Source organism: Tyto alba, unplaced genomic scaffold (genome assembly GCF_018691265.1).
Source record: "Tyto alba isolate M040663 unplaced genomic scaffold, T.alba_DEE_v4.0 Super-Scaffold_19, whole genome shotgun sequence".
In the NCBI taxonomy this organism is placed as follows: Eukaryota; Metazoa; Chordata; class Aves; order Strigiformes; family Tytonidae; genus Tyto; species Tyto alba.
Window position 1 is genome coordinate 353,927 of NW_024881281.1, and position 27,468 is coordinate 381,394.

The 27,468-nt window shown below is 38.7% G+C and overlaps 2 protein-coding genes across 6 annotated transcripts in view; both read right to left on the bottom strand.

The window, feature by feature from the left end:
* PITPNM3 (PITPNM family member 3) overlaps positions 1–7,146 on the bottom strand; it is a 147,527-nt gene extending 140,381 nt beyond the window's left edge. The window contains exon 1 of the mRNA XM_032982324.2: positions 6,592–7,146. Within this exon, the coding sequence (XP_032838215.1) occupies positions 6,592–6,622 (31 nt within the window). The 5' untranslated portion in view covers positions 6,623–7,146. The remainder of the gene's footprint in view (positions 1–6,591) is intronic.
* Positions 7,147–7,252: 106 nt separating this feature from the next.
* On the bottom strand, positions 7,253–27,462 carry KIAA0753 (KIAA0753 ortholog). 5 transcript variants are annotated; one of them, XM_032982326.2, is made up of 16 exons: positions 27,348–27,462; positions 26,592–26,735; positions 24,052–24,664; positions 22,458–22,564; positions 22,099–22,161; positions 21,050–21,265; positions 19,695–19,905; positions 18,130–18,326; positions 16,813–16,982; positions 16,002–16,088; positions 15,750–15,837; positions 14,256–14,429; positions 13,133–13,214; positions 11,090–11,210; positions 10,694–10,918; positions 7,253–8,377 (listed from the first exon to the last, which is right to left on the bottom strand). In XM_032982326.2, the coding sequence occupies exons 2-16, from the start codon at positions 26,679–26,681 to the stop codon at positions 8,260–8,262; spliced, it is 2,562 nt and encodes an 853-aa protein (XP_032838217.2). In that variant the 5' UTR covers positions 26,682–26,735; positions 27,348–27,462; the 3' UTR covers positions 7,253–8,259. The 5 variants fall into 5 exon arrangements, with proteins under 5 accessions (XP_032838217.2, XP_032838218.2, XP_032838219.2 ...); XM_032982327.2 differs by having other exon boundaries at positions 14,256–14,426; positions 18,130–18,329; XM_032982328.2 differs by having other exon boundaries at positions 11,090–11,207; positions 18,130–18,329.
* Between the last annotated feature and the right edge of the window lie 6 nt (positions 27,463–27,468).

A 27,468-nucleotide genomic window follows, 5' to 3' on the forward strand; every position in this document is an offset into this window, starting at 1 on the left:
ATGTCACTAACTTTAACCTGAGCCCCAGGGAGTTCTGGATGTGCCTGCAGGTAAAGTCCAAACCTGTAAATGTTTCTAGGCTGTTCTTCAGGTTATAGGAATGGATTGAAAACTGGATTAGAAGAGGGTTTACTGGGGTTTAGATTCAGAGACAAAATGTGCCATCAACAGCTTTGTCACAAAGCAGAAAAGCAAAGTCCCTGGACCTCAAAAGCATACATTTTAGAGCCAGCACACCCTTGTGCCCCACCCCCAAGGTTAATGAGGGCTGTTGGAGAAGCAAAGGGTGGTGTTTCAGAAAGGGAACAAATGTGCTAGGTGCTGACTTCTCTTTGATGGGCTGTATTATTCTCTGGGCAGCCTTCATCTTATACAGTTGGTTCTGTTTTCAACAGATTTCAGGATGCTGGAAGATCCAGCTTAAGGAGCTGTCTGTGTGGAATAGCCCAGCTTGATCTCCCTTGAGCATCTCAGTTTGGGTCCATTTCAACAAAGCTATTTATGTTTCATTAATACTGTGGACTTTTTGTTCTGTGCCAGATCAAAAAGGGACAGAAATTGCTACAGTGAGTTAAAAAAAAGGAAGAGGAAGAAGAAAGAAAAAAAGAGTCAGCATGTGCATTTTAAGAGGTTTATTAATAACTGACACTGATGGTGCCACCTCCTGCTGATATAATCATTGTTAAACATGTGCTCCTAAGGTGGTCACAAATCCATGCTGGAAGTCTTGACAACAGAAGCAACCAGTCTTTTCTTCCTTCCCCTTTTAAAGAAGATTACTTGTTCTCTGTCTCCTTCCTGCTCACCTAGTTCTGTTTGGCTGTTTTTTCCTCAGCCTAAATACTCAGACCAGTTACAGGAGAGGGAAGCCAGAGGGATGGGGGTTGGCGGGGAAGGCAGCAGCAGCAGCCACCTTATCTTTAGTTTATATTCAGAACAAGATTTTTTTCCCAACTGAAAGACAATAGACAAATATAGAGAGCATAACCTTTCATTTGAATTTCAGCCACATTTACAAACCTCACAGATGACTGAAAGTTCCAGTGGAAACACCCTGGCAGTGAAATAGCTTTCATTCAGCTGCCCACACTGGTGTAAACCCACAGAGTTTACAATATCAAGACCAGGTTCTTTGTAGATTACCCCAAACTGGAGGCTAAATCCTGACAATTGCTGAGCACTAAAATCCAACTGAAATTGCAGGAGTATGTCCCTACAAATAATTCACTGGAACAACTGAAGACCAACTCCCAAACATGAATCTTCATAACATTGCTATTCTCACATTTGACTCACAGAATAATAGGAATAGCCAAACATAAAAAATAAATCAGTGCATTAAATAAGTGAGACCCAGATTCCCAAGAGAGGCTAAAGCGATTTGGTATCGCTTAATTTCTCAGGCAGATGCAAGTAAGATGTCTCAAGTTTTTGTTCTTCTCATTAGAAGGCTGAGCAAAACTTCCCTGAAGACAAAGGGGGTGTCAGCAGAAAAAACATTGCAATTTAATTTCAAAAAAGCCAGCATTTTCTTCCCATGACTTCATCAACACTGATTGTTCTCTTGCTCTGCATTTGGTTTGATCAAGATAACTTCACTGACTACCACTGGCTCAGAGACAAGTGCATTATAGAATAAGAATATAGACTGCTGTAACTGATAACTGATTAGCACTGCTCTACTTCCAATGAGGGAGTAAAGTTCAAAGGCATCTTGGATAGCTTGAGGTAAATCCTTTCTGTCAGTATAAATCAAGATCTAATGAACAACAATATGAAAAAGAAATCAGCCTAACGGAGTTATAGTTATGTTATAGATATGTTACCAGAAACAACCAGTTTTCCTTTCAGTCATCAGCAGGCAGGACAGACTAATGACACATTGGTTTTCCTTGTCAAGCTCACTACTATTTCCAACCTCCTCCCTTTTTCATTGCACTTCACCTATTCTAAAATAATCTGCCCACACAGAGAAACATTACATGGTACATCAGGTATAAACAGCCAAGACAAAATGTGCCATGAGAGTGAACTGAGCAGAACACAAGACACCAGTCCATTCTAGGTACCCTCACAGGCTTTACTGTACAAAGAGTAGTTGGTGCCAGCTTGTCAGTGCCAAGTTGCTGATGGACTCACAGCAGCCTTCAGTTGGGCCAGACCAGCCTTTTGCTATGTTAGCCCACTGACCTGCTAAGCCTAAAGCTGCCACCGCTGTGGCTCAGAATGAAGGGGACAGGGCAGACGTCTTTCCTCCTGGCCACTGCACTTTAAAACACCAGCCACAAAATAGCAGTGCTCTATTGCTGTTGTTTGACTTCCAGTTCAAACACAGCCTGTTGAGAGACTCTGTACAGTTAATAATCCCACACAGGCCTCTCCTAAAGGACTTTTACAACTACAGGAAAAACAAATGACTGTTGACTGATAGTATGAGGAATCTATTGGCATCCATTTCACTCATAAAATGATTGAAGTTATAGCCTTTCCTTGATTCCAAGCCTATTAAATCTTATTGTTTCCTAATCTCTAACACATGCACAAACAGGAAGCCAAAACCTTTCTATAAAGGGGCAACAACAAAAGAATTCTAAACAGTTAATGTGGACCAAAGTAAATCTTTCTGCAGAAAATCTTCTCTATAGGTCACCCACCCTTCCTCCCTCTCACAGCTCCTGTCTAAATCTTCCACAAGTAATAAGCCCAATTTACACTACCACAATGACCAGGCTGAGAAAAACCAAAGGGCGTGGCAGGCTAGAGCATCCCACAGCTTTCAGTCCTACAGATTTATTCCTTTAAAACAGAGTGCTGTTATACACTGAGCCAGCCCTTTTGGATCAGAGCTGCATCTGCTCCCAACCATGTAGGCTGGCCTAAGGTCAGGTTTATGAAATGGGGTTACGAGAAACAACACTGAAACAGATCCTTAAGGGAACTAGATAAAGACACCAGTGACATTCAGTCCCTTACTGATTTTAGTGGGAGTCCAAAGGACTGGCAAGCAGCTTCAAAAATCACCACAGTGAACCAAGTTCTGACTCCACAGAGCTTTCAGGTACCACACGGTGGAGGATGAGTGCTTAATGCATAAGGAAACATTACAATTCTCAGCATATACAAAGTGCTATAAAAAAAAAAAAAATCTGTGTTATTGAAATCCTGAGAAACCATTCCTCCCTATATTAACAGCTAACTGAGCATGACTGAGAGCTACTCAGACATAATTCATTCTCTCTCTTTATTCCCATCCCTTCCTCATCTAGTTCTCACACTAATCTTACTGTATTCCCCATAGAATGTCTACCTACATTAACCTCCAGAGGGCTGGCCTGCTCCAGAAACCTGAGCTCAGAGCAAGGACCAGTCTCACTCCTCCAGCTAGCACTCATGCAGCTCTCCCAGCCCCAGAAGGAAACACACAAAGTATTCCAGCAACGCCTTCTACAGAGCCAGGTGCAAACAGCAAGCACATAGCTCTGCACCATCCCAAGCTGTAGCTTTTTCACCCTGGTTATCTTCCCATACACAGGCCAACACCAGTAACACCAATCACTGCAGCTGTGGCCAGTCTAACCCACCTGGCTCCTTTACTCCTGCACAGAACTACAAGCTCTTGACTTCTTGTGGTCACTACCAGGTTGCTTCGTCTTCGCCCCTTAAGCCACTAGCCACATCAACAGCACCCTCCAAGGTATCACCCGTGGCACATATCCCAGTTTGTCAGGGTGACCCTGTCTTTTGTGTGCCCACCTCTGGCACAGCTAGACTGAAAATACAAATCTCCCCTGACAGAAAGTGAAGCAAAAGGAAAGCACTGACTACTGCCTTGATGCTGTGGGATGACATTCTGTGCTGGAATCTATAGCTAGATTTACATGAATATATGTGGTACAGTAGGAATCTGATTGATGGAAAATTCACATAGCTCATGAATTAGCTCTGAATTCAGCAATTTTTACACCCATGCCTACATAAAAGCTTTAAAAATTATGCAAGTCCAATAGCATCTTGGCAAATCAAGGGGCTGCTTAAAAGAACGGTTAAAACCAAAAAGTAAATATATTAAAAATCAGTCCTTGAAAAATAATGCTCAGCAGCGACTGAATTTATTCTGTGAAAAAGACATCTTCCTACAGCAAAAAGAATAAAGAAAACGAATTGTGAAGAAAAATGTCTCCACAAAATGAGTGGAAGTAAGGATTGAACACTGGGTTAACATTTCCTTCTGTGCAGGGTTAATACTTGCAATTTAAAATTAAATCCTGTTTTGCATTTATTTCAGTTGTTCTCAGTGTGATATTTCAGAAGGCAGATTCTGCCAGCCAGATCCCTGTTCCACACTAATATTATAGTAGTGGTTAAGAGCTCCAGTGGTCAGGCACTTTCCACCATGTGCTAGGAGCTGTGTGAACTGAGGCAGCCCTTTTACCAACATGTTGCAACCTCTGTTATGCAAAAGACAACAGACGGGCACAAACACACAGGTGAATCACAAGGAAAGATGATAAATGACCAGTTGGGACCACTGTCCTTCAACCTGCTGCTTTTCCCTTAGGCCAGACTACCATCCTAAACCATAAGCTGCAAGAGAGAATGTGGGGTCTTCTGAGGAAAAATATACTTGAAAACTCTTATGTTCTTTCAGGACATACCTTGAGCAGATATACTGAAGCAGATCTTCTATTTGGCTGATAATTGACTGGCATGTACATCATGAATAGAACCCCTTTTCTTATTGCTGATGAATCAGATCTCCAAACCAAAAAAAAACAACCAACCAACCAACCAAAAAAAACCCAAAACAAAAAACAACCAACCAACAAAAAACCAAAACCAACCAAACCCAAACCAAAAAAAAAAACCACCTCTTTTTTCTGGAAGGAAAGTAGTCCATAGAGAAGCAGACTGTGCAGAAAGTTAGCATCCAGGAGTAACCCAGAGACAAAGCAAAACAAAGAGAAGAAAGGAGTTCAATTATGCTCTTACATTGACATTAACGGAAGTTGAATTAGGTCCAGTATTAGTAGAAATAAGCAGCTCTCCAAAGCAAGCACTGTTGCCATAACTACCTCACTCCCAGAAGCATGCCGATTTAATTTCTACAGTTAAATATTTACAGAGTAGATTGCATGTTTTCAGGAGCTGCTCGTGGAAGGCAAATGCGCAGTCCTGTCTTCAGGGTCCTCACAGAGGATTTCCAGAGTGACCCCTCACCCCTTTGCTTCATTGCTCCCTACACACCTGGTTATCTGTCAGGAAGGAGGAGCGCGGCTGCCCTAGGAGGAAAGAGAAGCCAGGAGCCCAGGGTGCCCATGGCACAGGCTGGGAAGTAACTGCACCAGCAGGACACAGTCCCACAGTGCCTGAGCAGGGCAGGATGGTGACAGTCACAGGTCCCACTGACAGCCCAGGTGTCACCAGACCGCACAAGGCAACGAGCTGGAGCCAAAGTCAAGCGAGTCTGGATGAGCAGGGGGCGACATGGCTGTACCTGTGGCACAGCTTCAGCAAGGACCAGGGACTTGCTTGACTACAAGGGGGGCTCTTGGCCCCAGGCAGAGGTCCCAGGCTGACTAGTCAGGGCAATTAATTTGGTTGGCGCACCCAGGATATGGTACTGCCCTTACACCAAACTACTTCGATATGCTTCTACCAGCTATCACCTGAATCACCCCAAGCCACTCTGTAAACTTTAATTCTACTTTTGCTATATATGACTGCGGCGACTGATTTTTGTTGGAGTCATCCACACATCTGTAGAACCACTGAATTATTTCATGCTGGTTTTGTTTTAGCCCTCTCACAGCCCTAACATTGAATAAACTTGTCCATAAAGAATCACAAAAAAAAAAACAGGCCTGCAAAGATCTTTCAATGAAATCTAGTCCAGATCTATGGAAGTGGATCCTCTGCAACACCAGGTAGAATAGTATGTTTTGGATATCTAACCTGTTCCTACAGACTCTGAGCAATGAGTAACAGCGCAGTCTCCAAGAAAATGTATTCTTCACTGTCCATACCATTAAAATAATTCTAAAATCTGAAACTGCTTCTGGTACTCACCCATGACAGCTTTAAACAAGCAGGGACTTAGATGCATACCTGCTTTAAATAAGTGCATGGCCAGTTAACATGGCTCATTAGATGCATAGTTAACAATTGCAGTGGTATTATTGTTACACATTTGAGCACCATATATAGTCTCTATCAACATAGAGATTATGAAGAGTGACAAGAATTATGGACATGTATAATGTTTATCCAGCTTGATGCTGATTTGTCCCTTAGGAACAATGACATGCAGAATCACTTTAAGACGAAGGCCTAAAATAATAAATTTTTTCAAGGTAGAAACTTCATAATGGTCTAGCTTGCATGTGTAAATCCTTTAGTTAAGTTCCTTAGGAAGGACTGAAGAGTGTGAAGTCAGAGATCCTACCTAATGCCTTCACTCTCCATACGTTTCTGCTCCACGAAGGCACCCAAATACCACAAAATTCTCATCCAGAATAAAAGTTCACTTTGGCATCATCAGTCAGAGAATACCACTCACAGCAGCATGGGATTTAAGAGAGAAAGTATGTTTACCTTGACAGATGACCATGTTATTTTTAGGCATATGGTAGTCTGACTCTTGTAATGTTGCCCAGTACTCCCTTGGGTGCCAACTATTCCAAATGGGTTCAGATGGAAGTTATCTTAAATTAAAACTTATGTTCAGTCCTAAGAAACAAGTGTTATTAAAAAATAAAATATATTGAAAATACTTTCACAAGCGTATGTACACATACATAGAGACACTATGGCTTTAATCTTTTGGACTTCAAAACAGGCTTATCTCTATAATCTTAGAAATAAAAAAATATAGTGTTTTAAATTATAGAAATCATACATCAGCAAAGTCACAAATCAGCAGTAAAATTTACATCACTACACTTGGTGTAAATTTCAAGACAAAACAGTAAACCGGGATTCAATAAAACCAAAATTATTTTTTAAATGTATGTTCTAATTAGATGAAATAAAAATATCTTAGAAGGTTAAAAATTGTTCTGTTATAGGTTGAACACTATTGGAGAAAAGAGATTTGTCAAAGGAAACAGACTGTCATACTGATTTTGGCGTTACCTCAAAGGTTGAATTCACATTTCCCTAGAATACTACTATAAATAATTATTACTCATTGTTTGTTCCAGACATAATTCAAACTAGTACATTGTTTACTAGAAATGAACAAGTTAATTCAATATTGCAGAAACAGCAATTGTCCATTTATTTTGTTGCTCTTGATTTCAATGGGATTCTTAAGAACAAGCAATGTGGGGTTGGATCACTAAATGCTGATAAAATTATATTTTAGACTAGCTTAAAAAGAAAATCTCCATTATGTGTTTCTATTGAAAGGTCTCGTTTGTCTGTGCATAATGTACTAGTGATATTCAGAAACCAACAGAAAAGATACTGCATTCAGAAGTTGATTGCATGAGTCCAAGCAGGCTGTTGGGCCTATGACTGCAGCCAATACTAAGTGTTTACATCTAATTAATGCTGTGCCATAAGGATCCTTCCTTTGGAGAGCCACATCTCCAAAAGAACTAATCCTAGCATATATGCTAAACATGGTGGTCAGACAACATCTTTCTTCCATGATACTGAAAGACCTAAGCAGCAAACCAAACAGCTTTTACTCTGGACTGCTGCATCTTGGCTTTAGAAATATCAATAATGTTTAATTCTGCTGACACAACTATCAGATACATTCAATCCATTTTATTGAGAAGAATAAACTAAAACCCATACCTCCCTTATGAGGTAGGTAAGTCAGATTCTCTCCATTTTAAACCAGAAAATTGAGGCACAGTACGGCTAAGTCCGTGACACGTTTGAACCCAGTCCTCCTCCCAGTAATTTATTCTAGCAAGAAGATCACATAAAAAATGAATGAAGTAATACAGGTATACAAATGGGTTGGTATTCCTATGAAAATATATAAACTTTACCTCTAACTTACTTCATTCTACTGAAACACTGGCTAAAGAAATAAAGTCCTGATAAATGCAGTATAATGAAGTCTGAAAAGGAAAGCAACATGATAATGGTTTTGTAAGAACTCAAGATGAATCAGTGATGGACTTAATTAATTTGGTGAACAGAATCTCACAGACTTTTAAAAAAACATGAAAAATTAGATCATCAGATAAGACTGTTAGACTGAGGCTGATGTTGCATTTGATAATGGGGCAGATTTGAAAGCATTTACTGTGCTGGTTGCAAAAACTCTGATGTGAACACAGCTTCTGCATAATCCTCACAAACATCCTGCAGCTCTGCTGCCACATCACATAAGGCTTCTTCTGTTAGTTGCTCTGCAAGACTGAGGGAGAAGGAAGGAAAAAAAAAAAAGAGAAGGTTCAGAAAGTCAGATTTCAAATTCCAGTCATTCATTCCACCGATATCAGTGCTCTGATTTTAAAAGGCAAATACTCATATTTTTTAATTCTTTCTACAGCTTAGCCTAAGAAAAGATCAGATATGTGTTCTGATATGCGTTGTATAAGATATCAGAAATTCTCTCCTCAGTCTGGCTTATAGCAAAGGGCATACTCTGGGCTTAAAAGTGTTGAGAGATCTCAATTGCTTCATTTTTTCAAACTCTTAGATACTAATCCTGCTTTGAGAATAAGACTTAATATTCTATGGTGCTCATCCAAAGGCCACTGAAGTAAATGGGAAGCTTCTTATTGATTTTAGCTGCCACTGAATCAGGCATTGCTGAGAGCAATAAAGATTAAGGAAAAGTTATACAAGAAATTTCAATTTTCAGTGATCTCTGGACCACAGCAGATGTTAAAGAAGGGAAAACTATTTCAGTGTAAGAACACAGTTGTTTACTGGCCTCTTGGAAACATCTCTTCCGTTTTGCAGATACTCTAAAATATCATAAAGTTAGTCTTTCTAAGACCTTTTCAGCGTAGCATGGGAGTGTTTCTTTTAAACATTGTGTAATACTATTTTATATAAAAATATTTATAATGCCCTCTGGTGGTAAGAATAAGTCAATGAAGCATGCTGGATATCGGATTGCATTTGTAGTTCAATTTCAAGTAACAACATGTAACAGGCAAACAGCAGCAGTGGAATTCAGCTGTCAGGAGAGATTCACTGCCATTTAATCCATCTGCCAATTCCAAGAAGGTGCCAGTCTTTGAACTACTCAGCCTCACACCAATTATAAAAAGAAGTACAGTTCAGAAGGCATAAAATGACAGTACTGAGGACTGACAAGGCATATTGCAGTGGTTTAGTTCAGTAGATTCTCAAACACAGTGGTCTAATCACAATTAACTACAACATTTGCCTACTTATCCACAGTTGGGCAAACCATCAACACACACGATTAACTTCACACATGCAAGTCATATCAAATATGGCAGGACATGTCCCTGGAAAAATTGATGCAGATGACAAATGTTACTCAAATTAGCTATATCACTGATTTCAATGCTACTACATTAAAAACATGTGCAGAAGTTTAAAAACTCTTGGCAATTAAAGCTGATGTCCAGTCTGTCAATATGGACAATTAAGGCAAACATTCTATGACCACTGAGGTTAGATTTTGTAATTCTTTCTTAATACTCCAGTTTTCCTCTCCTCCTATAGTCAGGAGTCTTCTGATTTCCGCTTTGCTGGGAAGTAACAGCCCCTCTATGCCAACTGATGTCATGTCAGTATTTCTTCAGTTCTGAAAGAACAGGACTTGCAAGGTTCAAGTTCAGCCTGTATTTCCATGTTTTTGGGGAACTGGGACTTTACAAGGCCAATAGGTAATTTCTGAGATATATCATACATATTGAAAACAATTTCTAGGAAATTGTAGGCAATCACTCAAGAAAGTGCAAGGAAATGATAACCAGTGATACAGTTTCATTGCTATCCCTGTTACTGAGCAATCAAAACATTTATTCAAGCTTCAGTGCAAGCATGGGCATTTCAGCTTATATTGCCCTGCTTGCTTAGCAGACATTAAGTGTGATAAACAATTTTTCTTTGCTAGGAAGTGAACAGCAGAGAGACTGTTGCTTATTGATTCTTCACCTCTTCAATTTGTAGTAAGGGATGGTAAGCCACCTATGTCACACTTCCCACAGTGAACTCCACGAAGCATGAAGACTTGTGGAAGAGAAACTACTGAAATCTGTGCTAAGGCCACTGGTCTCACTTTAAAGCATATCTACTGTTGTTCCATGAAACATCCACTTCATAATCTCTCACCACAAAGATTAAAAGTCGCACAGTTATTTGCAGTGTTTTATTTTTTTTTTTCACTCAAGGAAAAAAAAAAAAAAGTTGTTAATTTTGTTTTCCTTCAATTTTTCTGTTGATGGTAGTCTTCTGAAAATAATTTAAGTTACCCTGTATTTCACACTTGTTTTTGTGGACCATAGAAAGACATAAAAAATAATCATTCCTCCAGGACATTCTGCTCCCATATCCTTTTGTTTTATCCAAATACCTTAGAAATCCATGAACACCAAGTACCAGTAGAGAAATAAAAAAAGCTGACTGCTTCTGGCTTTCAATTTGGAATTTAAATTGCCCCCTCCCCACTCCTTTCCTGAATAAGGACAGAAAAACCTCTTAATCAGCTGATATATTCACTTCAAAAACACAAAGATAGTTCATATACCTCTCAGCAATCTGCCATGGATTGAAACTGCCTACCACCTCGTGGGAAATAAGCTTTAAGTGATGCTGGTATCTGCTGTTATAATCCAAGATGCTCTGGAGCATATACTTTGGCACGGAAAGAGACACATAGCACTCTTTCTGTAGAGAATTCAGAGTCAAGGGCTGCAGAATGTCATTTCCAGTCTGCAATTTCTCTTCTGCTTCTTTGTTTTCATCAGTGTCACTGGAAACATAAAATAGTCATTAAGCCAGAACTAGATTTTCAAGTATATTTTTGAAGGATCAGAAAATCTCTTCAAATAGTAACCATAATTTTCTGTAATGAAAACACTATAATGAAGACACACAGTTCATATGCACCACAGTTTAGTGTAGGGCCAAATATTCTACTTACTTGCCATCAAATCGTTTTTCAAATAAAATGTCAGTTTCTGGCTCTGTACATCCTATTAATTTGGTTATCTGAATTGGATGAGGAGATGTAGGTCTTTTATCTATTGATGAAATTTGTTCTTCTAGAAGGAAGAAAATAACATTTGAAATTGTTTCTTTAGAAGAGAAAAACTACATTTACTCCAGATAAGTCCTCACAAAGCCTTTTGCTTCTTTTAAGCGGAAGTTCTTCAGATAAGTAAAGTATTGAAGGTGACGAGCCCCTAAAATGTAAATTCAATACAGGATTTCCATGAGCTCAGTGTATTAAAGCTGAGCATTTTAGAAATCCTACCTGTAGTATAGGTAGTTTGTTGTGTCAGTAGGTACTTCTAGAGGAAAGATAGAAAATACCACTCTAAAACTAGTGTAGTCTATTAAACTTGACAGTAAATCCAAAACATGGAAAAAAACCCAATCCACCAAGATTTGGGCTAATTCTTCACCAGTCTTATTATGAGATCTTCCAACTGGTGCAAAACAACACAGTTCCATTAAAGGCAGTATGTAATCAGATACTCAGCTTGGAAAGATTAGTGTAGCTTCACTGCTGTACTCAATCAAATAGTAGGAAAAAGAACAGAGCAGGGGTATGGTAAAACAACAAACATAAGTCATCCTTATGAGCATGCCACTGTGGCAAACAACATTAAGTACACTTGTATGTGGGAAACATTAGACTATTGTTTGGAATGCTACCTTTCACTAGTGAACAGTTTCCTATTAATATTACTCGGGTCCCTCTCAGTTAAAAAGTTAACCTGATGTGGAAAGTTAGTTATATCTCTCATCTGAAGAGCCTTACATTCTTTCATCTATTTTCTATCCAATTTTCTATCCACAAGCAGGAAAAAATGTGATTAGTGTGAACTGGAAGCATCCAAACTGTTTTTCTCAAAGATTAAATACCTTCTGCTAAAGCACATTGGATAATGAATTCTGTGCAGAAAAATCCAGACATTTCTGAGACTATAAAAATTAAACTTTCATGTATGCTGCAGGATCTAAAACCAATGTTACCATCACTTGAAAGGAATAAGGAAAGAGAAAAATCTTTAAAGCTTAAATAACTTAATATTATCTTCTGTGTACTGCCAGAAAAACCTTAAACTGTCATGGCTTCATTGCTACACTAATACTTACCTAACGTTTACTCTTGAACTCTAAGCCATTTAAACTGATAGGTTATTAAAACAAAGGAAAGAAAATGGGAGAAGCAAACTAGAAGATAAATATCTGCTTGCTCCTGCTTAAGCCCATCAACAGCAGGAACAAAGCCAGATTGTTTCACTATACCTTACCTCAACCTGTGAACTCTTAAGAATAGTTTTGAATTCATCAGCATGAAAATGATTACTGCCAAGTAATTAATGAATGGAGTTTCAAAGGAATCAAGTCAAATAAGAACACGCTAAATAGTCTTTTCAAGATTAAGATTTATAGATTTGCCAGTCGCTTTCTCAAAAATTAAGACAAGCAAGTCATGAAGACCTTAACAAGACAAATAAAGTGGCTTTAAAATACCTCAGACTCAGAAATTAAACTAGCTTACAGATGAATAGGAGCGTATGTACTTCTGGAATATCATCATCACTGCACAAAAATCATTACTCATATTTTGGTAGAAAAAAAATGAAATCTAACCTAAGGAATGACAAATGCCTAGAAAAGGGACAACATTCAAACTTAACATTCGGTGACTGGAAGCATGTGTTAGATTCCTATCCTTCAGTTAAGTTGAACTATCCGTGCTTTCCATTCAAATGCAGCCCCAATAAAGGCAAGTAGAAAATGACAGCCTGGTTTCAGAAAAGATCGTTCCTCTTTAAAATATTAATTTTAGAAGTATATTTTAGAAACAGTCCTCTGAAAGGAGCACTTATAGTAAGAAACGTGTCTGGATGGTGCTATTTTATCACAACAATCCAGTGATTTTGATTTCAAAACATCTGCATTTAAAGATACAGATTACAAGAAAAACAAGATGCATTAATAAGACACTTACCCATTTTGTCTTCCTGGGCCCAGAACTCCAAATCACTGTACACAAGCTGGGTGAATCTCCTGCGCACAGCCTCCTGGTATCTCTGGTTTTGAACACAGGAAATTAATCAATCAACACATACTTAGTTTAGCTGTACTAGTTATGACTGGTCATGATGCTCCTTGGTCAAATTAGTCTTATTTTGCCTAGTTAACATAACACTGAAAAGGGGTGGGGGAGTGAAATCACAGGTAATCATCTTGTTAAAATGCCATACTTGAAGACTCAACTAGTTGCCAGTACCATGGCAACTCCTCTCATTTCAGATCAACAGCAGTTAGCAAACAACTGAAGGGCCCTCATGGTGTTCCTGCCTTACCACCGGTGAATTCAAATGTATGCTGAAGTGCCTCACGGATAAGGACACTGCACAATGTAAGCTTCACGCTTCCAACTTACGAATAGATCTCTGGAAGTAAATGGCACTAAACTCAGTACTAAGTTACGATAAATTTCATTGAACGAGAAGGTTGAAACGGGACTTGAACCAAAAACTATGGAAAAGCTGATCAAAGAAAAACTTTTAGGAGAGCAATATATGAGAAAGTTCAAGCCAAGTAAATGATAACTCCTTGAATATTTACATAGAAAGATGGATAACTAAGGGCACAAACTATGTATTTGTCTGACTTCCCCATGTTGCCCTGTAAGATATTTTGTATTGCCTGAGCATATTTCCTTGAGATCCTCAAGCTACTAGGATACTAGGAACCTATATCACAGAAAAATGAAACAAAACAAAACAAAAATATTCATAAATATTCAAATACTTTCCAATCTGTGAGACAATCAACATAATTGCCGTACTGATTCTCCTATTCATGTGTGATGATCTAAACCACAGAGTCTTGGCACACTCAGGTCTATCAACTCTAAAGGTATCAATAAAACCATCAGGGCAAACCTTCTTCTATTCTTACAGTATGTTTTGCTGGAAGCGCAAACTCCTTCTAAGTCTTTCCTTTCATACACTGATCCAGACAGACGTTGCTTCATTTAAGAATGTTGATACTTAGAGATATAATTTATGGACAGTAAAAAAGAAATTGGCACTGATGAGACCAACCAAGAGAGAAAATCTTACTTCAATTTCTTCCATTCTTTGCAACATTGACTCCAGACTATGAGTGTCAGCCATAGGCAGAGTCCTGGTCTGGAGTCTCTCATGCTGCTCCATATTCCACAGTTCCTGAGCAGTGTCTTCCAAAAGATCATCCAACAGCTTTTCACTCAGAATATCTGCATTTGCTGCAACCTGCTAATTAAAAAAACAAACAAACAAACAAAGCCCCAAACATTCAATACAAGAAAGAAAGGAAAAAAAAAAAAACAAGCCCAAACAACTGTGGGGAAAGAATGCTTACAAATCAAACATTTCTTACAGCAGCTCATGGAAATAATCCAGTTGTCTTTTCAACTTTTCTTTTCAATGAAAATTCAACTAAATTTCTGTCTTCCTTCCGACCACACAATAAGCCAAATCAATAAAGACAGCTCAGTATGTTCCTACCAATAAAATCAATGCATATGGAAAAAGCTTGCTACACAACTATGTTCCCAAATTGAAGACAAAACTGTCACAGGTTCAGAGATCACCAAGGAATTCAAGAAAGTGAAGGCCCTCATGTTACAAAACACTATACGCACATTTAACTTATCATATAGAAACAGTCTCACAGCAACTCCAGGTGGTAATGAGTAAATACATATGATCTAGGCCACAGCCGTAGGTTTCATTTGTGTCCAATTTTACCAATCAGCCACGATACAATATCAGTGTTCATTTACCTATATTATTCTAAATGAAAACATTTTTCTCCCTAAGCAAGTTTATGCATTCAAGGTCACATCAAGCTAAAAATATACAAAAGAGATGATTAGAAAGAGCTTTCTTATTGTTCCATATTGTACATACCCATACAATGACACTGTTTAAAGATGTGGCTTACGTAAGTTGAAATTGCTAAGTTTGGGAAATCAGCACTGTTTTTTACCAGATGCATTCGGCTATGTTGCAAAGATAAAAATTCATCTTAAATGTCAAGCATCTTTACTCTCTGACACACAGATAGAATATACCTTCTCAGCTGCATGAGATAAAAGGTGCTTTATAAACGAGGAATCCTTCAAATGATAGTTTGTTTCAAAGGAGAGATTGATCTTCTAAACAAAACATAAATCCTCTCGTGATAATAAAGTTTTTTGTATTCTTAGTCATTAATATTCCTAGTCCAAATTTATTTGGTCATTAAATACGGTATTATAACAATTACTAAAATAATCTTATCAAGTCCAGTCATGTTCAGTGTGGAACTGTTATGACCATTTGAAAACAACTTAAAATCGCATCTACTTGACAAGAAGCTAATAAAAAAAAAATAATGTAGCTTTGCCAAACTTCATTACAATAATTCAAGATCCACATACTGAAATCGAAATACGCTCTCCAAATGTCCAAAACTCTGTTGTCTACGTAAGTATGACTTGCATTAAGTTGAAAAGAAACTCTGTGTTGCCCTTTTATAAATGTTTTACTAAAGGCATCCTTCAAAAAGTGGCATGAGCTTGACTGTACTACCTGTGTCCTATCTAACAGAGGTTCTAAGCACTCCCGTACTGCCTTCTCAACTTTGTCTGCATACCAGGTTGGAGAAGCACTTTGTGACCTACACAAAAAAGAACAAATGACAATGTCATTCTGAAACTGTATGACAATAATAATTTAAAAAACCCAAACACATAAATATACTTTTGAGGGGATTGTTCGGGGTGGGGAACAGACCATATCAAATCTGACACCATTTATTAGTTCTTCAAAGTAAGTCATTACCTTAACTTTTGTATTTTTTTCATTTCTCCTCTGCTAAGGTCAGTTAGAACCTTCACACTTCTTGAGTCTGCTTCAAGGCATGCTAGTCTTCAAAAATAAAACAGTAACATAGAGGATTACAAAACGTACATTCTAACCACTGAAGAATTAAATCATGTGATTCGGAGTATTAGTTTAAAAAACTTGCAAAAAATTGTAGAGAGAAAATTAATACTGACTTTAAGACTATACAAGCCAGGAAATTCTTCTGAGAACCAGGGATCTTCAATTATGTTTCTGCTACTGGTGAACAGGCAACTTCATGGCTATCCACAAATACTGCCTGGAGAGACAAGCTCCTTATCTTACCATGCACACTGCCTAGTACAGATTCAGCAGCTAGATCAGAAGTTGGATCTCCTGCTTCAACTGTCACAAACAGCAGTCCCAAAGCAGCCTAAGTTTGGGGAGTCCTGGTCTACAGGATGGAGAGAATATTTGCCTTCTTAACGCAGTGCTGTGAATATCCATTCTGCATACTGTGTGTTTTGTCAATGCCCTGCCTAGCACAGTTTGATCTGCAACTCCAAGAAAATGCTTGGGCTTGATCCAGGAAAAAGCATAAAGCAGTGGCTTTTCCCAGGCTGTGTTAATGAGACCACTTTGTGCTGAGTGGGAAAAGAATACAACCATCCAGTAGTGAGCTGTGCTGCGCCACTTGCCTTCATGGTCTGACAGCCAGGCCAAATCCATCCTATTTACTAGTACAGAAATGGTAGCATTTCCACAGGAAAGCAGGGTAAAGACAGGTTCCACCAGACTGTGAACATACCGCTTTGGTGGAACAGGTGGAGATGCAGAGTTTGGAGGCGCGCAGGGTACTCTGCTCTTCTTAACAAGTCGTTTGTTCTCTTTTAGCTGGAAAGCTATAGTTGTCTTTTGAAATCCGGAATGCTTTCCTTGAGGCTGTACCTGTCTTGATTTTAGAGGTTTCAGCATTCCCTTAAAATTAACAAAATCACATTAAAAACATATATTCCAGTTGTTGAATTTTTAATGTATTTTGCATTCTGCTTCAAAATTTGTCTTAAGTCATGCTTGCTGGCTTTGCACAGTTGACCACATGTGGAGGTTTTACAACTGATTTAAAGGGAAATACAACTGTACCTGAACAGAACATATGCTTAGTCCTGCAACTATCATTTTTAAAAACAGTTCCAATCCTTCCAATGTTGCTCTTCATGGGGAAAACTTTTTTTAAAATTTTCAGAATTAGACTCTATGTTAACTCTTAATCCAAATAAGTTTCCAAGGTAACATTTTATTCAACCATGAAACAATAATATTGCCATATTTGTATTTGCTGAAAGGTCACTTAGACTAGTCACCTCAGTATGAATTATTGAAATGCTTAACCTCCCTGGTCACAATCCTCACTGACAGACAGATACGGGAAGCAGTAAAAGTTACATGTGCATACATCTATGTTACTGTATCAGATCTGATTTTTCAAGCTGAAAGTGACACTCTGAGGAAGGGAAAAAAAAAAGTCATTTATTAAAAAAACCCCAACTATTTACAAAATTTAGCAATTTGAAATATTATTTAAAGAACTCATTTGTTTGCATTACAGAAGCTTCTTCCTGGTTGCAAGGAGGACTTACCAGAAACCAGAATTTGTATTGTGAAGTTTTATAATTTCTATAATCAATAAAGTAAATCTGCCTAACTTATATCCTCCTACTAACATTAGAATTAGCACATTACTGCTCAAGTGCATTTTTCATGACAGAGGGTGACCAATAAGAGGAAAATATTACAGCTTTGATTTCAAGTTGAAAAATAACCATGCCAATTTCAAACATGAAACCAGTTTCAGTAAAGGTTTTCCTTGCTAATTCTGTTATTCATGGTTTCTAGTTGTACAGTGTGTTTCCAAGGAATAACAATACTTTCAAAAAAACATTTGCTAAAATAGTCATAACCACTGGAAATCATGTATGCAGATTACAGTTTATCCTCCTATGCCTTCTAGCTCAGAATAAGAAAATTGTTGAGGAAATGCAAAGCTTGACAGTGTCTTACATCATAACAAATCCCAGAAGACAAGTTAAAAAAAAAAGCATAATTTCTTTTATTGCTTCCATACCTGTGATTTTGCAGGTAATAACATGCCTTTCTTCTTCAAAGGGCCATTTTCAAGGATGGGATATTTTTTTACGGCTCTAGCTCTCACCAGTGCATCTATGCTTCCTTGTAAAGTAGCATGTCTCTCTGGAGTAGGTAGGTCATTTTCTTGTCGGAATTTATTGTGCAATATATGAGCACAACTGTTTGCCTCTTGAACTGCTGAAACATTTGCAACATGTCAATGCTTATTTATTATTTCTGATATAGATAAAGTTTCAACTGTAAGTTGAAAGGGGCAAGAATCATCTTTATTTCTACATTTGATAATTCTGTTAAGCTAGGTATACCTAATCATGAACTTATAAGATCTACCATAATTTAAAAAAAATCAAATAAAAAAAGAAAAAAAAAACCCTTGTATTTCCTGACAAGTATTAAATAAACTGTCTTTCTTACACTGTTTCAAGGAACAGGAGATTTTGGGGTTTGTGTGCATATATATATTTATACATCTATAGATATTTAAAAATACATGTATATATATTAAAATCACGGGAAAGCCTTTTGGTAGTTGCCAATAGTTGTGATAACAAAACAAACATTCTTTTTTAGGGAGCAAGACATGTGGAAACCATTAGATGCTTGTCAATATACTGTTTCTCTGGACTGCCAAAGATGAATTCATCTCACAGAATTCTCGCCCTTACCTAGGGGTAGGAAGGAATAATTACTGTTCTAGTGAAAAACAGTATGAGGTATAAGAAAGTTAAGAAAAACAATTAATATAGGTTATATAATAATGTAATAAGCTATAATTACTTTCATGAGGTGTCAAAATATTTCAGATGATAAATTTATCTCACAACACCTTGAGAAAGAATAAAGCCCATTTCCTTTCATATATGAAGTAAAAGAACAATAAAGTAAACCAACTCCCAATGGTTGCATAGTGAACTAGTACTGAAAAAAAAAAAATCTTCAGCTTAACTATCAGTTAACATGTCTCTAGGTACTGGAACTGTGATTACTGTGCAGAAGACATTAACATGAATGAACTGGAAAGAATAAACCAGAGCCACTCCTCTCAAAAGTAGAGAAACTGCACAAACCAAGGAGATTCTGAGCAAAGCTTCAGTATATCTTTTCACTGTAAACAGTTAAACAATGATAGCTTTGCTGGAGACTTGCTAAGTCAGTGACTCTGCATTCCAAAATAATATACAGTATTATCTAGGTAGAAATTTGGAAGTACTCTGTATGCACCATTAATGTCAACATGTAAACTGCCATTTAGGTGTACACTGCAGAAAAAAAAATCCAAGTGTAGCCCACAGTAAAAGAAATGGACAAAAATAGGAAGAATGTGATGATAATAATAATATAGTTACGAAGAAGCATATAAACCTGCAGGTCTATCATGTCAGGGGAACAGCTGAAAACAATTTATAACGAGGCTATATGAATCTGATAACTACATATGGGCCATTATACTCTTCTGACCAACAATATGTAACATACTACAAAAATGAACTGCAGATGGTAAGTTAACTGATAAAAACGTATTTGATAACTCAAAGTACAAACCAGTCAAGAGACTCCTGGCAGCTGGAGGTTTTCTAGGTTCTTGTCCATGATGTCTTTTTAAGATGAGAGGTTTGTTTTCTCCTTTTGGAGATGTAAGCGGCTTTCTGGCTGGAAATGTCTCAGTGTTCCTTGGAGATTTGCCCTGAGATGCTGAAGTACATTTCTTCACTTTTTGGGGTGTTTTTTTCTTTTTGAGCAGTGAATCCAGATCCTGCACCAAATATTTAGAATTTTAATTACTCTCAGTAAACAGGATGTAATAATGAGAAGTAAATTCAAGAGATTCTAACTTTTGGAAATTTTTTGGTGTGGTTTCTTTTTGTTTTTTTTTTGTGGTAGTGATTATTCCTGATAGCTTGTTCATGCAGAAGCTTCTTCATATTATTAATTTAAATCTTACAGAAAGGGCTTACATTTTTATATTTACAATTGACTCCAGTAAATTATCTGCTTACAGTATGTTCAAAAAAAAAAAAGGACACAAAGGCTACAGACAAAAAAGAAATAATGCCCACATGACTATGGTATGGCAGACAGACATTTCTTCCAATGCTAAGTCCAAACTTAAACAATTCTACCTCCTTTCCTGTCCCAGGCAGTTAGCACTGTTACTGTTCTCATAAGCAGTTCAGAAAAGTAAAAATAAAAACACAGCTCTTACAGTTAGAACAATATTTTAAGGAAAATATGGCTACTGGATCAGTTGCTTTTATTCAAATTAATTAAATACTGGTTTCATAATAGTTCAGGTTACACAGGTTCATAAAAAAAGATCTTGTAGGTAGCCACTGCAGCAGGAAACACAAATCAGGACTTTTCTATTATACCAATAACATATTTTAAGACGCCAGCTATCACTAACGTGCCATTTGAAGGGCATGGCGCTTAAGAAACTCTTGTAGCTACATTATCTTCTGCGCCCACCACCATGTGCGAGGCTCAGATGCTCATCACTAATCCTGATGACTAATGCATGCATCACAAAACAATAAACATGTAACTTATACCGACGTATAAAATGCAGCTCTTTCAGCCCTGAAAATGGCAAATGAATCAGAAACTGGTGCTTTGTTACCACTATCACTACCAGTCCTCATTCTACCAGGAGAGCCAATAAAGACAGAAGCAGCACCAACAAGAACAGCAGCAGGTAGCTTCCGTGTTTAGGATACAACTTTATTTTAGACTACCATTATTTAGGAACATTAAAAACATATTTATATATTAGATAATACAGCCTTTAAAAAAAAACAACCAAACAAAACCAGATATTCTGCCATTTCATTAACACACAATATAGCTGGCAGTTTCATACATCTTTTCTGCCTTAGCAAAACCAAAATGTTTCTTCCTACCTCAACTTGCAGCAGGATATCTATGATAATGTCAGAAATGGAAGAATCCACTTCTAGTTTGGCGGAACAGAGAGACAGCTGACGAATGAGACTGCCCAGTTCCTTGTAGTGGTTAGGAATCTGCTGCTCTGTTTGATCTGTAAACTGACTGGCAAATGCCTGCAAGGCTCGTACAGCTCCTCTGTGTGCTGCCGCCAATCTGGATACTGCACGAGACTGGAAAAATTAAAAATAACTGCTTTACTAGCTATAGTTCTTATGAATACAGATACTATTCAAAGAATTGATGCCAAAGCTTCATGGAGAAACATTCAGGCTTGAGATAATTCTGATGGATATGAAGCCATTTGTGAGACAAAACAAAACAGGCATTTAAGTAATCTACTAAAGGTAATACGCAACAACACTCATATCAAGTATCATGATAGCTTCAGATAAAATAGCCTCATTATAACACACTCTGATGTTTCCACTACCTATGCCAACAGAGTACTCTAGTCACAGGCTTGACCTGAACGTGCAACAATTGCACAAACATAGAACATTCTCCACCCTCAAGTTTTTGTTACAAAAGAAAATACAAGTCATGGAAGATCACAAGAGAACAACTGGACAATACTGGCCAAACAGTAGGCATGACATCAGTACTATCTTTCTGAAAGACGTTGGGCAGAGAAGAAAATCAGAAAGGAGGCTGATAAGACTGAGTGACATCAACAGGAAGTTAAAAGATGTAGTCAAGAGTAGAACACTGTTATTCAGAAAAAAAAAGTGGAATAAAGAAGGAATTAGAAGCAACATAAAAGCAGACCAACAGCCTTCCTCTCTGTTTTACTGTAGACAGATAAGAACTGAGGAGAAGAGGGAAGAAAAGGCAGTATCAGACCAAGTGAGACATACTTCTGTGAGAATGAGATGAAAGGTGCAAGATACAAAAAAAATCTCCCTTCTGGAGAGGGCCTAGGTGTACCCTAGACGATCAGACTCAATTAGCTAGAAAACTTTCTGTCAATAAGTTACTCATGGCCTGAAGGATAATTACATCTTACCTTTTTAGTATGTTTGATTTTATGAGGACTCAGTTTCTCTAAATCATCCTGAATTTCTTTTACCTGTTTATAAAGAAAGGAGGGGGAGTGGGGAAAGTCAGTCAGAATTAGCTCTATGTCTATACATGAACAATTAATCTTCACTCTAATGTCTGAGTAAAAGTCCAAATTTTCCAACAGTGATGCTCATCTCTCCATCCAGTAACGAAATAAATTAGTCACACCATTCAGATATAAATTAGAATGTCATGAATTTCAGAGATAACCCAATCAAGTTTCTCTTGTTTTAGTTAATTTCTGTCAAATTCATCACAATAAACTAGCTACTATACATCCCAATTTAAAATGCTGGTTCCTACCTGTTGCTGGAGTACATACAGCATCTGAGCTGACCGTGCAGCTTGTTTCTGTCTCCTAGTGTAAACTTGTTGCTCTTTGTCAGGATCTAAAATTTCTCTCTCTCTCCCTAAAAAGCATGAAATGTAAAGTTTTATGTCTTAGTTTAACCTGTGAAAATCCCAGTTAAGCCATGATAACAAACATAATTTATCAATAAGCCTCTTTCATGCAGAACCAATACAAAATGTATCCCTGGAAGCATTCAAGGCCAGGTTGAACTGGGCTTTGAACAACCTGGTCTAGTGTAAGGTGTCCCTGCCCATGGCAGGGGGCTTGGAACTGGATGATCTTTAAGGTCCCTTCTCCACCCAAACCATTCTATGATTCTACGATATATTTTGCCAGGCTCCATTGAGGAAGAATGCAAGCTAGTTATTTTAACTCTACATCATGTTTCTATTTAAAATTTCCTTAAACATTCTTATACAATATAACTTATTAGTTACACTTTACAAAATCACATGTGACCCTTTTGTTTTATGACAAAGTTGCAGGTAAAGCATTCAAAATTAGGAATGGCTAAACCTCTCGTTAAACCTCTGGCTAGTTATTACAAAAGAACCAATGCAGCATATACTGGGGCTGGCTAGGATGGAGATAGTTTTCTTCAGTCACCAATATGGTGCTAGTTTGGATTTATGAGTAAAACAGTGCTGATAACACACCAGTGTTTTGGCTGTCGCTGAGCAGTACTTACACAGCACTAAGGCTTCCTTTTTTTTTCAACTATGTCCTGTCAGTGCGTAGGCTGGGGGCGTGCAAGAAGCTGTGAGGGGACACAGCCAGGACAGCTGATCCCAACTGATCAAAGGAATATAATCCATGCCATGCTCAGCAAAGTCTTCTGGGGGAAGGTAGCCATTGCTCACAGATTGGCTGGGCGTTGGGTCTCCTTGTGGGAGGTAGTGAGTGATTGCCTTTGCATCACTTATTTTGGGGTTTTTTCCTTTCCTCATCCTCTTTCCTTCCTTTACTAAACTATCCTGATCTCAACCTGTAAGTTTTCTTGCTTTTAATCTTTCTATTCTCTCCCCTGTCCCGCTGAGGGGGAAATGAGCACAAGCATATGATGCTTCACTGCCAACCAAAGCTAGCCCATAACAGGGCGTCAGAAAGCACATTAATCATGCTACTGCACAGCCATAAATTAGGTGAGTCAGACTTGTGAAATTAAATTTTATCAGTTGTTGCCTCCCTTCTCATTACTGATAAGAATGTGGTTAGTTATGATACTGGTTTTTGCAGTCAGAATATCTAGCCAATAGGCCTACAGACACAAATATTTTTTCATCCGTGTTATTAAATAGCCTACCACTAATTTATTATCATTCCAGGTTGGACTGGAACTCATCACAAACACTCAGAGATATTAAACCCTGTTATTGCTTAAACTGGCTAGGCGTTCTAGCTTTTATCTACTTCTGAAAAAAAGTAGATGGTTCTCAAAAATCCAGACCTAAATACTGATTCTAATCCAAGCCAAAAAACAGAAAGAAAAACAAATCATCAAACTATCGCACATTTATATATCATAATTATTGTTCAGTCTTACACCTTTTTTAGTCAGTTCTTCAATTTTCTGGATATATTTCCTCAACTCCTTTTGCAGCCGTTGGACTTCCTGCATATTTTTATCTTCTTTTTTATTTACATTTGGCTTGGGGTCTGGTCCTGTGTCATGGGTAGGTGGAGAGTCAAAACCAGCTGGTATTAGCTTTCCCTTATTTGGTGTGTAGACATAAACTTTAGCACCAGAGGTGGTAGTCTCCATTTTGGAAGGCTGACAGAGTTTCTGCTGATATTTCAAGTGAGTTTGAGATTTCAGTGCATTTTTATTTTCTGGACTTTCAAATACGTCAGTCTTCTGCTGTTGTGACTTCTGGGCCAACAATGGTTTATTGACATCACCTCCAAACACTTGCTGTTTCACTTGCTCTTCAAGATGTCTTCGTTTTATGTCCCTTTTGGCTAGCTGAATAGCCAATTTTAGTTTCTCTTCAGATATCACTGAAAATCTGCCAGAGCTTCTTATGGTGGGGTCATCACTTCCAGCTAGATTTCTCTGATCATTGGATGCCTTCAGTTTTTCTATTATAATTGGACAGGGGTTAGAGAATCTGAGAGCCAAGTTCCCTGGAACCGCAGGAACATTTCTATTAAACTGGAGCTGTTCCAAAGTGTAAAAAAAAAAAAAAGCCAATGTTACACAGACACTTCAGACAGGTGATATACCTCTAGTGTATAACAGTAAAAAAAATGGGTCTTCTTTCATATTAGAATGCATTGCCATGATGGTACTTCTTCATAGAATCATTGAATGGTTTGGGTTGGAAGGGACCTTAAAGATCATCCAGTTCCAACCTCCCTGCCCTGGGCAGGGCCCCCTTCCCCCAGCCCAGGGGGCTCCCAGCCCCGTCCAACCTGGCCTTGAACCCTTCCAGGGAGGGGGCAGCCACAGCTGCTCTGGGCACCCTGGGCCAGCGCCTCACCCCCCGCACAGGGAAGGATTTCGGCCTTAGATCTCACCTAAATCTCCCCTCTGGCAGTTTTTTAGGCTGAACCCCCCCAACTCTCTCAGCCCGGCCTCCCAGGGGAGCTGCTCCAGCCCCCCCAGCATCTCTGTGGCCTCCTCTGGCCCCGCTCGAGCAGCTCCGTGTCCTTCTGCTGTTGGGGGCCCCCGAGCTGGCCCCAGCACTGCAGGGGGGTCTCCCCAGAGCGGAGCAGAGGGGGAGAATCCCCCCCCTGGCCCTGCTGCCCCCCCTGCTCTGGCTGCAGCCCGGGGCACGGGTGGGTTCTGGGCTGCCAGCGCACGGTGCTGGCTCACGGGCAGTTTTCCATCCACTAATACCCCCAAGTCCATCTCCATAGGGCTGCTCTCAATGCATGCAAAGCATTTCATCCACTCAGATAAATGCCAGTATTGAAAATTAAGAATTAAGCTTTTAGTTCACCTTTTAAATAACACTAGGCACTTATCAGTAAATTAGGGTGGGCACTTTAGGAAGGGTACACAGATTAAAAAATCTGCTCCAAAGTGACTGGGCAATCAACAATGAATGCCTTCATAAAGAATTTTTGTAGGAGTTCTGACAATTAAATTAATAAGTTATAATAACAATTAACATTGGTAATATAAATGGGTAGGATTATATCATACTGATTTAGTAAGGCATTACTAAATTTACAAAGGTAACAGAAGGAGTAATGATGGAGATGCATGATGAAGGAGAAATGGAAAGCTGAGATGTGGGACCAGAATAACGTTTCTAGGTTCTGTTTCCACGTACTAAAGAGGTTAAGATAGTGTAATGGTTTAGAATGGGATAGAGTTAAATTTCTTCATAGTAGCTAGTATGGGGCTATGTTTTGGATTTGTGACGAAAACAGTGTTAATAGCCCTCCAATGTTTTAGTTATTGCTGAGCAGGGCTTACACAGTGTCAAGGCCTTTGCTGTTTCTCACACTGCCCTGCCAGTGTGTAGATTAGGGGTGGGCAAGAAGTTGGGAGGGGACACAGCTGGGACAACTGACCCCAACTGACTCAAGGGATATCCCATACCATATGACATCATCATCAGCAATAAAAGCTGTGGGGAAGAAGGAGGGAGGGGGGATGTTTTGAGTTATGGTGTTTGTCTTCCCAAGTCACCATTACATGTGATGAAGCTGCAGAAGTGGCTAAATACCTGCCTGCTGATGGGATGTAGTGAATGAATTTCTTATTTAGCTTTACTTGTCCTTGCAGCTTTAACTTATTAAACTGTCTTTACTTCAACCCATGAGTTTTCACATTTTTACCCTATCGATTCTCTTCCCCGTCCCACTGGGAGGGGAGAGTGAGTGAATGGCTGCGTGCTTAGCTGACTACTGGGATTAAAGCACGACAGACAGGTAAATCATATTTACAGATGTAGTTTCTGATCTATACCCTTACACAATGACAGTGTCAAGATTATGTATAATAGCATCATGAAAGCAAATATGAAGACTTGACAATCACTAGGGGGCTATCTCAGGAAGTGGGCCATAATCATCCTTTTATAACAATCACAAATCAAAACCAATTCAGCATCGTTGCCGAAGTCAAATAATACCTGTGTTTGTAAAGCCTTTGCTTCATTCCTGTATAGCTGGGTAGGGAATGCAAATGTAGCATCAGACATAGTTGGCTTGCTTAGTCCCATCACATTGACTTGAGGCTGAAAATCCAGTTACTTGTCCTTTGCTTACAGTAACAACTATGAACGTAAGAAGAATCATACATTATTTCTGCCTCTCAAAAGCAATCACAGGGCTGATGTGAATAACAGAAAACCAATCTGAGGAGACGTGGAGATGTAAAACATATCATGTGTATTCATGAGGCGATACGCAAAATGGAGAATACAATCCCACTGCTCAAAGCAAAATTTACAATTTATACCATTCTTTTACACATCCCCACGGAGAGCTGAGGAGCACCGTTACAGACTGTGAGGCTCCCACTACGAACCATAAGACTGCTGCACAAGTTTTATAGCTAATACCTAAAAGGGAAATGGTGTACTACAACGCTAAGAAACCAAAACAAGACTAGCAAGATAGCCTAAGGCAGTGCTCGAGGCAACCGGGTCCGTACAAAAATGTTAGGGTCAAAGGAAAACAGATTAAGGGTATGCTCATACCTAAAGTTCTTCACAGAGAAGGATTTAAAATAAGATCCACAGGTGGAGACAACTAGAAACTTAGGTCTCCTTCACCTGCCTCTGAGAATGAAAAAGCGAGCAGGATCCAACGCATAACGCTGTTAAAACCTTCTCTCGCGCCTGAACTACAGTCCTTGTCTCCGCTCCTTAGCTCACTGCACGTACCTCCCTTCCGGTCTCAAACAGCCCCGGGTGCGGACGCCTGTTCGGCCGTGCCTGCTTTTGGTCACGACGCAGCCCTCGCGAGGCGGCCTCCTCTGCAGCGCGACCTCCCTCCAGCCGCCTG